The following is a 13,839-nucleotide window of genomic DNA, read 5'->3' on the forward strand; positions in this document are numbered from 1 at the left end:
CAAGAAACTAAGCTTCTCTACAGAAAAGCAACAGTTTTGAGATATAATGGTCGTTGCAACTTTTCACACACATTTAGATGAGAAAATACAATACTTTAAGCTTTTTAATGCCTTAACTGTAAGTCTCTCAACCCCCTCTTAAGATATAAATAACACTAAGATTGAAGATTGTTATAAAGTTATATTCCCACACCCAAAAAGAAAAACGAAACCAATATCCTCTTTTGTTTCACTCATACCCAAACTTACACCTAATGAGTTAAGACCATTCATGGTTGTTATCTCAATTTATTTTAACCCCTATATCTAGGTCAAGCAATCGTTCACAAATAAAAGTTTTTCATAATCTATACTACTTATATTATATTATGTTATATTATTATATTATTATTTCTATTATGTTATCTATATCTATATACTACATATAAAAGAGGATTGCTCTGTCAAAAGTTTTGATTTTCATTTTCACTCTTTTAGGTTTGATAATTCTCAAATATACCATTGGTTGTAATTAATCATTCACTAATTATATTTCACCTCTTATTAATTATACATTTTCTTACATTTTTGAAATTTATTATTTAAGTATGTTATTTCATAGAAAATTTAAAATTTATCCCTAATTATCTTCACATAGTATTTAAAATTCTAAAACAATTAAAAATAAGAAAAATTCATTAGGCTTATGCTTTGTGCGCGCCTTAGGATTTCATCTCTTATAAAGGACTACATGTTACCTTTCATCTTACTAGCCTTTTAAAAGTATGATATAGTATAAAAAATAATTTTTATTAACTGTGATTGTCATAGGATTAATAGTATAATGATATTAATAGTGTTTTTTAATTTAATAAATTATACTATAATTTAATAATTAAACAATTTAGTAAATTATTAGTATAATAAACTAATTATTAAATTAAAGTGTAGTTACTAATAGTATTATAAGTATGCTATGTATAATATTATTATATTTAAAAGAGAAGAAATTATTTAATATATGATAATTATTTTAATAAATTATGAATAAATTATAACAAATATCCAAACTATAATAATTATTCATATAATTTTTTAAACATAGTTTATTTAATATATGATAATTATTTTAATAAATTATGAATAAATAATAATTATCCAAACTATAATAATTAGTCATACACTTTTTTATTCATAGTTTATTTAATATATGATAATTATTTTAACAAATTATGAATAAATAATAATTATCCAAACTATAATAATTAATCATACAGTTCTTTATACATAGTTTTATCATATAATTTTTTCACTTAAACAAAATTATAATTGTTCATAATTTATATTACTATGCAAGTCATTTTATTATTTTTCAACCAACAAAAAAAAAGTACGCTCTCGTGCAAAGCACATGCACTATACTAGTATATTATAAAAGAGAATACCATTGTCAAAACTTTTGGTTTTCTTTTTTACCCTATCAGTTTTTTATAACTCAAAATTATACATTAATTATAAAATTGATGATCCATAACCTCTCATTAACTATGGATCTTTTTATTTTCTCAAATTATTTGGGCATTCACTAGAATATATTAATAATTAATAATTTATAATGATAAAAAAATTCATGAATATATGATAATTTGTTATAAAGAATTATTAATTGTATAAAATAGTAAAAGTCATTCATTTAATAAATTATTGCACATAATTATAATTATTAATAATAGTATAAAAGTAAAAGTCATTCATTTAATAAATTATTGCACATAATTATAATTATTAATAATAGTATAAATAGGGGTTATTTCTTTATGCACATAATTATAATTATTAATAATAGTATAAATAGGGGTTATTTCTTTATGTTGTAAAGAATATTACATTATTCAATAATTAATATCATCTTAGTAATAAAAATTTGAATGTTATAAATTAAAAATACTTTTTATTTGGAAGATTGATTTGTATAAAAAATTAGGATCCTTGAAATTTGTGAGACATATATTTTTCTATTCTTTTTCTCAAAATATTTGACCACTCGCTAGAATATACTAATAATTTATAATAATAATAAAATTAATAAATATATTATAATTTATTATAAAAGAATTATTAATTGTAACGAAATAGCAAAATTTTTACTTAATAAAATATTATACATAATTATAATTATTAATAATAGTATAAATAGGGATTGATTTTTTATATTATAGCGATTATTACCCTTTTCGATATTATAATATCGTCTTAGTCATAAAAATTAGACATTATGAGTTAAAAATACTTTTATTTAAGAAAATTACTTTATATAATAATATTTGATCTTTGAAATTTATTAGTCATGCACTTTTTGTTGGAAAGTAAATGTCTCATATATTTCAAGGATCCAATATTTTTATATAAAGTACTTTTTCTAAATAATAGTACTTTTAATTTATACCATCCGATTTTTTATTACTAAGACGATACTAATTATCGAACAATGTAATATTTTTTACAACATAAGGCCATATAATATTAACGATTATTGCCATTATTTAATAGATATTGTAATAAAATATGTACATAACATAAATATTTAATAATTTAAATGGTTTAATTATATCAATAGTAGATATTGTAATAAAATATGTACATAACATAAATATTTAATAATTTAAATGGTTTAATTATATCAATAGTGTTACTTAAACTAATGATTACATTATTAAATATTTAATAATTTAAATGGTTTAATTATATCAATAGTGTTACTTAAACTAATGATTACATTATTAATTAATAATTATACTTCTAATTAAATTGTTTAATAAATAATAATAGAAAATTTTAAATTACTATTAAATGTATGACAATAATAGTATAAGTACTAATAATAGTATAAGTTAAAAATTTTTAATCATAGTGCAATAAAATAACTTTTAATTGTTATATATAATGCATTAAATAATATAATATTAAATGCAACAACAAGCACGTGCATTATACTAATTGAGTGGAAATGCCTCTACATGCTTAAAAATATTCAGTCATAAGTCATTCAAATCATTCAAATTCTTCTAATTTTTCAACTTACTTCAAATTAATTCCTCCAGTCAAGAGACGTACAAAGAATGAGAAACATAATAGCATTTTCATTGTGGGGCCAGTTTATATATAAAATATAAAAAACTAAAGTGTCCAAAAAATTAAAAGGTTAAATTCTTTTTAGCATTCGTATATTAAATTCATTTACTTATAAATATTCATTTAGAGTTTAAGCCCTTATCATTTATGTTGTTATATCTACTTCACTCCATTCTTATTTTCGTATTTTAAATTTTACACTTTTCTCGAGAGACTTAAGAATCTCGGACCTAATTTTCAGATGAAATGTTTAGAGCACGAATTTATACAACACAACTATAAAGAAATAATTTCGACTAATGAAATTATAAAGGCTATTTGAAATCAATTATTCATCCAATAAAAAAAACATATTTTTAAATAAATAATTTAAGAATCATAAATTATAGTAAATAAGGTACACGTGGGATAGTTTAACTGGCCACTTGTGCTGTTCGCTGAACGGGAACAACTCAATAGAGGTCCAAATTGAAGTCAATTACGGAGCGAGGAAACCTTTTATCCCGAAGTAATTCCCTACATCTATAAATATTTACCCCTCTTTTGTCTCATCGTATATTCTCCAATCTCGTCGATTTCTTTCCCCTTTTCTTCCACAAACCCTAAAACCCTAGGAAATTCGAAGTCAAAGAGAATCAATCAAGATGAGGATCTTCATCAAGACATTGAAGAACAGCCAGTTCGAGATACAAGTCAACCCCGACGACACTGTAATTAATCTCTCTCAATTTCCTCATATTTTATCGTCTTAGGGTGGTTAGGGTTTTTTGATCTGATTCAGTTGAAATTGCTAATTTTTAGGTCGCCGATGTGAAGAAGAAGATAGAGAGTAGTCAAGGGAAGAGTTTGTACCCTTCAGAGGAGCAGATGCTTATTTACCAAGGGAAAGTTCTTAATGATAGTAGCACTATTAATGATAACAACGTGGCCGAGGATAAATTTATTGTCATCATGTTGAAAAAGGTATACTTTCTCTTGATTTGTGAGTAGAATCGTGTGATATCAATTTAGCAAGAGTCTTGTGTTACATGACTGTTAACGAAATTGGTACCCGTCTCATTAATTATGCGAGTTTGATTGCCTGTTTACTATGCTTCTTGATTAAGTACTAATGGAGTTTTTGATTTTGGAGCATAAACTACAAATGGGTAGTTATTGCATGTAAAATTGATGAGGGTTTGTGATCTTTTGTAAATGCGAAGACTTGGGACATTTGAGCTGGTATAAAATTCATAGTTAATAGAACACGAGTAGTTTAGGGGCTAGTGGTATAACCTAATAGGGTAATTTAGAAAATAGGAGAAACTATCTTGTTAGTGAGGTTGAGCTAATGAACCAAAGATGAACATGAGAATCTTTCTTTTAACTCTCTTTTATAATATATTCAATATATTGGAAATTTACTTGAAATTTTTTAGTGTGGACTAGAAATTCATTGTAGACTGTTTTTCGGTTAAAAGCCTTCACGTAAGGTTTAATTTTCTTTTATTCCTTTTGCTTGGATATGTTTTTATAACTGTTACAAATATTGTCTAGTTATGTTGGTCCAGGAGTTCATTGGCCGAAGTATCCTGTATTGATTGATGACTATATTAATATGATTGGAAGCTTAATAGTGCATAGTTTATTTGTCTAAGATCGGTTAAAAGCAGGCTTAATTTTACATGCTTCACCATTTTCCAGATGAAGGCATCTTCAAGTGGAGCTTCAGCCGCTGCCACTACAGCACCAACCAGTCAGGTTAGAAGTGTACTTTGTTAGGATTACCCTCTTCAACATTGCATTTGCTTAGTTGTTTATCTTGCCAAGATTAATATGCATTCAATATTTGTGTTAAAAAATTCAGTGCCAAGTGGATCTGATATAAATAATTCATCAATATAAACTATGCTTTCTTATGAATCTTATAACATATTAATGATTCGTGTGCAATACATAACTAGCAGATTGTAGATGTTTAGTGCAATGTCATTTACTTGACATAACTTGAATTGAATTATTATTCTGCATGGAATTCATTACAGTTGCTTCTATGTAGGCACCTGCTGGTTCTGTGTCTTCCACCCCTCCAGTTGCAGCCCCAGCCACACCGTTGGTTCAGTAAGTTAAATCGAGTTCACGCTAAATAATATTTTATCACTTATGCCTGACTTCTGTGTGCATCTATCTTACTGCACAATATCCTTTATTTTTCTGTTCATGTTATGCAGGCCTTCTACAATCACCCTTCCTCCGACTGCCGCGTCTGCACCATCTTCTGCAGTCGCTGCAGCGTAAGAATTATTGCATTTTTTTGATACTAGCTTTAACACTCCATGTTAATCAGTATGATACTTGATGTGTTTATACAAACTGAACTGTTAACCACAGGGACATGATTAAATGTTGTGCCATTGATATTGGAATGACAAAGTTAATATGATTATCTTTGGTAAAATGTTCAAACTGCATATTCTGCAATCAGTTTGAACGATTGTTCAGATTTATGTTTATTAAGATTCAGAACAGTGATTAAGAAGATGGTAACAATAACTTGTAGCTGTTCCAGTTTCTAACTTTCAAATATAACTAAACAGTTCTGCAATGTTCAAACCACTCTTTAAGTATTATGGATCTTCTGCAGGATATGATTTTTTCAATACCTTTTCAAAGGAAGCATATTCAAGTGATGTTGTTTGATGTCAGTCGATCTGTCATTAAAATATGTGATTGTATAATTATTTTTAACCATGTTATTGGTTTGTTACAAATATCAAGTTTACTATTGTTTACTTGTATATTGACCAAAAATACTTGTATGGTGGTAGAAAGTGGCTTGCCAGGCCTATTTTAGATGTTATTATTCCTATAAGTTGCTTATTTCTTTTTGTTTAAGAATATTTTATGGATAGGTAGATACATCTGTAAATCAAATCTTTTTGTGCTTCAGTTTGTTACTTACTGTAATTTTCTTTTCTTCATTCAGCCTTTATGCTGTTGATATTGCTGGACTAGTCTTTAATGAATATTGTTGTGCTTTCTGTTATATATTTGGAAATAAGGTGATACATGGATATTATTTAGCGAAACAGCTATATATTACATGGCCAATATGCTTAGGGATGTACTGGACATTATTGTCCGAGAGTGCCGGGTTTCTCCGCAACATTCTTGTCTTCATCAAGTTTACTTTGTGCCTCTCGCATTTTCCACACTTCTGTTGGATTCATTTTTCCAGGCTTCCTAATCTTATTTTTTTTAAATTTAAATAGAAAGTGAAATTAGTTTTGTTTGTATTGTTTTAGTATGTTTTCTGGTCAGTGTGGCTAGCTAAAAATACTTTTAATGTTACTTTATTTAGTTGTTTTTTTTATTTTGGGGGAGTATTGCTTATTAACTACGTCTAATTTGTCTTTAACATTATCCTTTCTGAAACAGCACTGAAACAGATTCCTATGGTCAGGCAGCATCAAACCTTGTTGCAGGAAGCAACTTGGAACAAACTATCCAACATATTCTTGACATGGGCGGAGGAACTTGGGACAGGGATACTGTTCTTCGTGCATTACGTGCTGCATATAATAATCCTGAGAGAGCTGTTGAATACTTATATTCTGTAAGTTTCATTGCTTTGATACAGATGTCACATATTTATTTCTTTAAGTATTCCCCATCCTCAAGTCTCTCAATATCAGTGCAGACGGTTTAGTGCACAGTACTCTCGTTGTTTTGCATTTACTACCACTTAGTTTCAATTCTTGCAGATATATCCCTAGTTAAAACTTGCAGTCTCTTTTGCCCTTGGTGAAATTTCTTTGGTTTGCCTTGGGTGAAAGTAATGAGTCTGTCTTACGGTATGAAGAGTTAAAAAAAAACAAGGAGCCTATCTGCAATAATAAAACTGCAGGGTGAGTAAGTGCAAAATAACGATACTACAGGGGATCCATGAGCAATTAACCCATCTTAAAGAGTTAAATTCACTTTATGTAAAACATACTACAATATTTGACATCTGTCCGCACTCCCTATAAACTATCAACGTAGATTCTTGAGTTATGTCATTTTTGCACCAGGGAATTCCCGAGCAAGCAGAAGTTCCATTAGCCCAGGTGCCTACGGGTGGTCAAACAACGAATTCCCCAGTCCAAGCCCCACAAACAGCGCAACCTGTGCCTTCTAGCGGACCCAATGCTAATCCATTGGATCTCTTTCCTCAAGTAGACTCACTGAACTATTTATAGTTGTATCCAATGATATCCTTATTACGTTTTGCATGCTATCTTATTTAATACTTACATTTGACAGGGTCTACCTAGCATGGGCTCCAATGCTGGTGCAGGCAACCTTGACTTTCTTCGTAACAATCCACAGGTACTGTGTAAATAATAGAGGAAGATATGAAGATGAGATATTGCTAGTACAGTGTATGATCCTATTTGTTTAATATTTTGCAGTTCCGGGCCCTACAGGCCATGGTGCAGGCAAACCCTCAAGTTCTCCAGGTTTTTTAATTTTTTTTTAATTTTTTTTTAAAATTTTTATTTATTAACTTTTTTGTTGTTTTTTTACACTATGAAATTTGCTTTGGAATCTGAAGCCTATCACCAACTTTGGTATTCCTGTGTGCAGCCAATGCTTCAGGAACTAGGCAAACAAAATCCTCAAGTCATGAGGCTTATTCAGGAACATCAAGAGGAATTTCTTCGTTTAATGAATGAGTCAGGAGCAGAGGGGGGAGAGAGGTAAGGGTACTAAAATGTTGTATCTCTTGCATGTTTGGTTTGGATGATTTTAAGTTGTTATCTGTCCATTGTATTTGATCAGCAACCCTCTAAGCCAGCTAGCAGCTGCAATGCCCCAAACTTTGACAGTGACTCCTGAGGAGCGTGAAGCAATTGAACGAGTAAGCTATTTGCATCATTTCCTTTATTAAGTCCTTTATCTATAGAACAAATAGAAGTTAATATGTATGGATAACACATCCTCGTGAGGTGATTCAGCTTTTCTCCACAGTTGTAATAAAGATCTATCTTACCAACTGACCGGCCAAGAGAGAAGAAAGGATGTTATCATGTAGTTCTTGTCGATTTTGGATGCACATGCGTATGAGTTCTAGAAAGATCTGTTTTTGGTTTTAGAAAGGAATAAACTGTCTAGTATGTCAACTAGTTAAGGTCTTAAGGATATGCATTATCTCAGTAACTAGAAAGATAATAATTCTAGAAGGGAAATCCATTCTTCACAACCACAATTTATATCTGTGGTTTGGTGTTAAGTCCTTGATCTCTTTGCATCTTTTAGTAATAGACAGAATCTTCAGCAAATTCGATTAACTCTAACTAGCATCCTGAGCAAGTCAACATTCAGCATTTAAGACAATGTAATAGAGATTGAATCAACCATAAAATAAAACTAGCACATAAGAATCAAATATTAAAATATAGAAAGAGAGAATGAGGAGGGATCAGTCTAACTATGATTGAAGAACGAGGAGGAAGGGGAAGAAGGAAGAAGAAAAAGAAAAGGCTGTTGAGGTAGTGGAGGAGACTGATAATCTGTTGTGAGGGAAGTACTCGAGCTGCAAGTCTAGATCACCATTTGTGGGAAACCCTCTCATGTTGCCACTGTGGCTGCCCACAGCCACAGGTGAACACTTTATCATTCTTACTGCTGCAAGAACTTAGGGAGTGTTTTTTGCTGTTTGAGACAGAGGCAGGAAGGATAGGGTATTATATGAGGTTCAGTGAGTATTGTAAGTAGTATATCTGTTTTGCGTAAGTTGATCTTTTCTTAAAATCTTTATCAACTTTCATGGTTCTTGCTGTAATATTTAGTCAACTGTTATGCTTTTCAAATTCAGAACTTGTTTTAATTTTCAAGATGTTTGCTTTTTTCATTGTGGTATTCTTGCACATAAGTAGGATGTTCGATAAAATTGACACTGAATAATTAGTTAATTTATTTGCAAACATAGTGGCTTCTTGACAGGAGCTCTAGTGTATTCTGTATACATCTCTTTGTTTGGAGCACATTGTTGTTGAATTGGATGCTTAATATAGAGGCTAATTTCTTTTTAATTGCATGTGATGTTGCAGCTTGAGGCCATGGGATTTGCTCGAGCTCTTGTACTGCAAGTTTTCTTTGCCTGCAACAAGAACGAAGAGATGACAGCAAACTACCTTTTGGATCATATGCATGAGTTTGAGAACGACCAGTAGTTTGAGAAAGAAAAGCCTAAGATCGACCGCCCCTTTGGCTCTCATCCAGTTTTAATTTGTCTTGTGGTGGTTATTGTTCGATAGATAATGGACTAAAAAGACCAATCTCTTGCAGCATATGTTGATCTATATGATGTTTATAATGCTATGTATAAAACTCGGGATCTTAGCACTTCATATTTTGATTTTCGTTATATACAGAACGTCTTTTCTTAAGTTGTGGAAGCTTTTGAGGTTGATGTTTTTCCGTCGCGCCTGTGAAATTGGTTTTCAGGCTGGAAATTTATTATCTATTGGGTATTGGTAGCGATTTAAAAGTTGGCGATTGTGCTCGTGCGATAGTAATTTTATTGGCAATATTAATAGAGATTTTAGTGTTGTATACAGTTTGGTTGTTCTATAAATCCGAAACCAACCTTTCAAACTTATCAACCCTAATAAATTTTCTCAAAAATATTCTTCAGCACAAGAATGGGTTTTCTTGTTTATCACCATCACGTTGCAGATTAAAGATTAATCTCATTATGTCAACCTATTTGAGCAGGACGAAGAAGAAAGAACAAACCGTAAACAACATAATTATTTTCTTTAGCCCAAGAGAAAGTGAAGAAAATAGTAAAACCTACAAATTAAAGAACTAACGAACAACTTACATAATCCTTTGATAATACCATCATCATTCTTATACATAATTGCTAATTTTAAGCAAAAAAAAAAAATATTGCAGGAACTCTAGCATGCTAAAAATAAGACGTCGTTAACAAAAAAGAAATCATCAAAGGAGAAGATGATTATTTCTTCTTCAATATCTTCATTCCCTGCTCACTTCTTCTCCTTCTCCGCTCCCTTATCTCTGAACGTGGGGTGGAATCGAAATCCCGGAGGCAATGAGATGAGAAGAACGCAAATGTAGGTCCAGAGAGAGAGAGAGCCTACTTCAAGATGGATGTTCCGCAACCGTTAACCACATATACTAGGTTTTATACACGTGCAATGCACGTGGTTAAATACTATGGTTAAAGTATGCTTGCCTTATTTCTTAACTAAATTTTGTTTCTCGGTTCAACTTTAATAGTTTATGCTCACTTTTGTCTCTAAACGTTGACACCGCGATTATTTATTTATTTTTATGTTTGTTTAAATGGGCTACACTCAATTTAAATTTTCATCTTGATAATTGAATTGATAGAAAACAAATATAATCAGAAGGCAATTTGAATTTTTATATTATTTGGACTGACATGAAACCAAGCTTTATTTGAGGAAGTACAATGTCGCAAAAGTAAAAAATATTAAAATAATGTTATACAATGAAAATGGATAATTAAAACCAATAAGCCAAGATGATTGATTAAAACTATGTTAAAAAATACAAAAGAGAATATGAAGTTTGTTCCTAGTCATTGATAAACTTCATAAAAATTATCAACTAAAGATTAATGCTAACTCTAATATATATTTATATGATAAAAGCATCCGTACAAGCATATAAAAGTATTGAAAAAAGTTCATGAAACTTCATTCTAAAGATTCCAAATTTCACTCAAAACAATTAAATTATTCTATAAAATATTTAAAAAATATTGTATTTTATTCCTTCTATTTTATTTTTTTATTGAGCTGAGGTTAATCCTTCTTCAACTTTATCTTTTTCCTGGGCAATTCTAGAGTAGTGTCTTCATCATCTAAATCGATTATAACATCAGTCCAGAGTTGTATTTTTTGTATTGCTATCTTTCCTGGGCTCATTAGTCTTTTATTTTCTCGTTTACCTTCACAAAGAAGTTGAATGTATTTCTAATATTCAACAAAAACTTATTGAAATACGAACCTTGATTTTTCCCTATTTTAATGAGAATAAATGTTAATTTTATGTATATGAAATTCTTTGTGTTCCTAATTTATTACTTAAATAATATTAGGAGCTACATCTTTTTCTCTACAATGAATTCTTCTGATGTGCATTTAATAAGAATTTTTGTTATGCTATTTGCTCTATTCCTGTTATTTTCCACAAAGATCTGAACTAAATACCTATATTTTTCCATTGCCAATTTGCCTTAGATTATAATATTAATATTTTTTTTAGTATTTGAAGAATAAAGTATGAAATTTATGAATACTTACTAATTTTTCTTGTATCTTTCATGAAGAACTCTTTGTTAATTAAGATAAAGTTGTTAAATTATTCTTTAATGGAACTCAGTCAGCGCTTATTTGATAGATTTGTCTTATGCTAATATTAATTCAAGTGGTTCACGGATGTTTTCCAAATTTTAGATTTATTTCCATCACTTTTTCATTTGCAATGAAAATATCTTGATTCTTTTAAAGAATATCTCTAAACATTCTGATAGTTTCTCCATACGTAAATTATTGTATTCTTTTACCCTGTAAATATTATTAACATCAAAGATTAATAATTCTAAATTATAATTAATTAATACTAAGCTATTATATTATAGTCTTTTATCACTTTTATGGATCTAAACTTGTATAAATTAATATTATTTATGTATTTTTGCTGCTCAAACTTCTTAGTAAAATTATATGCAGTTACTTTCATTTATACGGTGACGATAATTTTTAAGCTATTGTATATTTTTTAATTTTTTATTCCTTAACCACATATTTTTAATCAATTCTTATTACTTTTGTTTACCAGCATCAAATCGGACTATTTTTAGATGCTGAAAAGGGATAGTAACCATAAATTAGAAATTTAATATAAATATATTAATGAAATACTACCAAAACATTACACTTCCTTTGCCAAGCTTTGAAATTTGGGCCTTTTTGTGGTTTTGAACTTTGAGAGTGTGATTTATAATTTTTAAAACTTTAGGAGTGTTTTTAAAAAAATTTACTTTTACGTTTGGTAGTTATAACTCTATGTTTTATGTATCGATGGTAATTTTTAAAATATGAGGATAATTCTTACAACTCTAAAATTCTGAGGGCGTTTTTTGTTATTATTAAACCTTTGGGTTATTTCTTAAAAAAATTTAGATTTCAGTGGTCTACTAATAGTTTCCAGATTTGATGTGTACTGGTTATAAATTTTAAAATTTTAGAATTTTTTACGATTTTTAGATTTTGAAGGAGTTTATTTTTCAATTTTTGTAAACGGCTAGTTTTCCATATTTTTTAGTTTTTGTTATTTTGTCCTTTTGTGATGTTTTCTCTTGGTTTTTGGGATTGTTTCATGAGTCTATATATACCCCATGCCCTCATACTTCTGATATAATTAAGAAAATTCTTTAAACAAGTTTAAGAGTGTTTTTGTTTGTTTAAGAGGGTTTTTACAAGTTTAGTTTTGTGAAGAAATTTTCACAAGAGGAAGAAGATATCATCCTTTGGTGTTTGAGCTTCAACTCATCTCTCTCTCTCTCTTTCTCTCTCTTGATCTATAGAGAAGTTTTCTAACTCAATCTCTAGCATTTTACAAGTTTGATTTTTCATTTCCATAAGCTAGATTTTCATATTGAGTTTAGTTTGTTTTTATTTCTCTTTGTTCACACACAACCTATTGAGCTTATAGTATTTCATACATAGTATATTTGGGGTTGTGAGATTGTAATATTAAGTTGAGCTTAATTGAGTTCTCATCTTGTTTAGAGAACAATCATTTGATTTGTTGAACGCTAATTTGTGAGGTCACTTTGTATTGCACAAGTACACCAAGAGGAGTGTAGAGGTGAGAGGCATAGTCGGTCCCAAGAGGAGTGAGGTCAGTGGTAATGTCTAAAGGGTAGGTCGTAATTCTGAGCACTTGAGGGAGACACATGAGAGGCTAACACTTGAGGTAGGATTTATGTAGTTATATTGTGAGATAGTGAACGTTAATCGGTGAGCGTTAAAAACCGATGTTATGTCGTGTAAACGTTATTCGGGTGAGCATTGAAAATCCGGTGTGATAGTGGATTTCTCCCCGGTAGTGGGGAGTAGAGATGTAGGATTGAAGGTTCGAACTCCGTGATCATTTGCTTGTGTTTGAGTTTGCTTTGGCGTTTCATTTGTGCTTGGTGTTTATTACATTCTTGTCGCTATTGTTAATTGCTCTTTGTTTATATTGTCCACTATCTTGCTTATATTACTTTGTGTTTATATCACCCTTAGTTTCATATCCTTGCATATTAAGTGTTGTATATCTAATTTTCTAGGATATTTGTTAATAAGTTTTTAATTGATATTTAATCGGATTAGATTAGCATAAACCCTATTCACCCCCCTCTAGGGTTCCTTCCTAGTGGTATTAGGGGCTAACAAACATAACAGTATTTTATGAGCCTATCGCTTTATTAAAGAAAGTCGTTAAGTTGATTTGGTCGTCAGAGGTGTGATGTTAACGTGACGGGTTTGTGGACCTATCGCTCTATTGAAGAGAGTCGATAAGTTGATTGTCAGAGGTGTGATATTAACATGATAAAATTTTGTTATGATTAGAGAAATTTTGAGGACTTATCATCCTATTGAAGAGGATTGATAAGGTGATTGGTGTTAGACCCTAGAGGGGGGGTGATTAGGGTCT

The 13,839-nt window shown here is 29.9% G+C and overlaps 1 protein-coding gene across 1 annotated transcript; it reads left to right on the forward strand.

Moving 5' to 3' along the window:
* LOC109849310 (ubiquitin receptor RAD23d-like) lies at positions 3,654–9,526 on the forward strand. The gene is made up of 12 exons (XM_020419123.1): positions 3,654–3,821; positions 3,913–4,074; positions 4,795–4,851; positions 5,150–5,211; positions 5,322–5,384; positions 6,529–6,706; positions 7,164–7,307; positions 7,396–7,461; positions 7,545–7,592; positions 7,720–7,832; positions 7,915–7,993; positions 9,186–9,526. The coding sequence occupies exons 1-12, from the start codon at positions 3,756–3,758 to the stop codon at positions 9,306–9,308; spliced, it is 1,161 nt and encodes a 386-aa protein (XP_020274712.1). The 5' UTR covers positions 3,654–3,755; the 3' UTR covers positions 9,309–9,526.

Source organism: Asparagus officinalis, chromosome 7, assembly GCF_001876935.1.
Source record: "Asparagus officinalis chromosome 7, Aspof.V1, whole genome shotgun sequence".
NCBI lineage: Eukaryota > Viridiplantae > Streptophyta > Magnoliopsida > Asparagales > Asparagaceae > Asparagus > Asparagus officinalis.

What these genes read in the sequence shown, in the direction of transcription:
- LOC109849310 (XM_020419123.1), top strand. Translation starts at nt 3,756, where the DNA reads ATGAGGATCTTCATCAAGACATTGAAGAACAGCCAGTTCGAGATACAA. An exon ending in AAGTCAACCCCGACGACACT is followed by an intron (nt 3,822 to 3,912) that starts GTAATTAATCTC and finishes GCTAATTTTTAG; the next exon opens with GTCGCCGATGTGAAGAAGAA. An exon ending in TTCTTCGTAACAATCCACAG is followed by an intron (nt 7,462 to 7,544) that starts GTACTGTGTAAA and finishes AATATTTTGCAG; the next exon opens with TTCCGGGCCCTACAGGCCAT.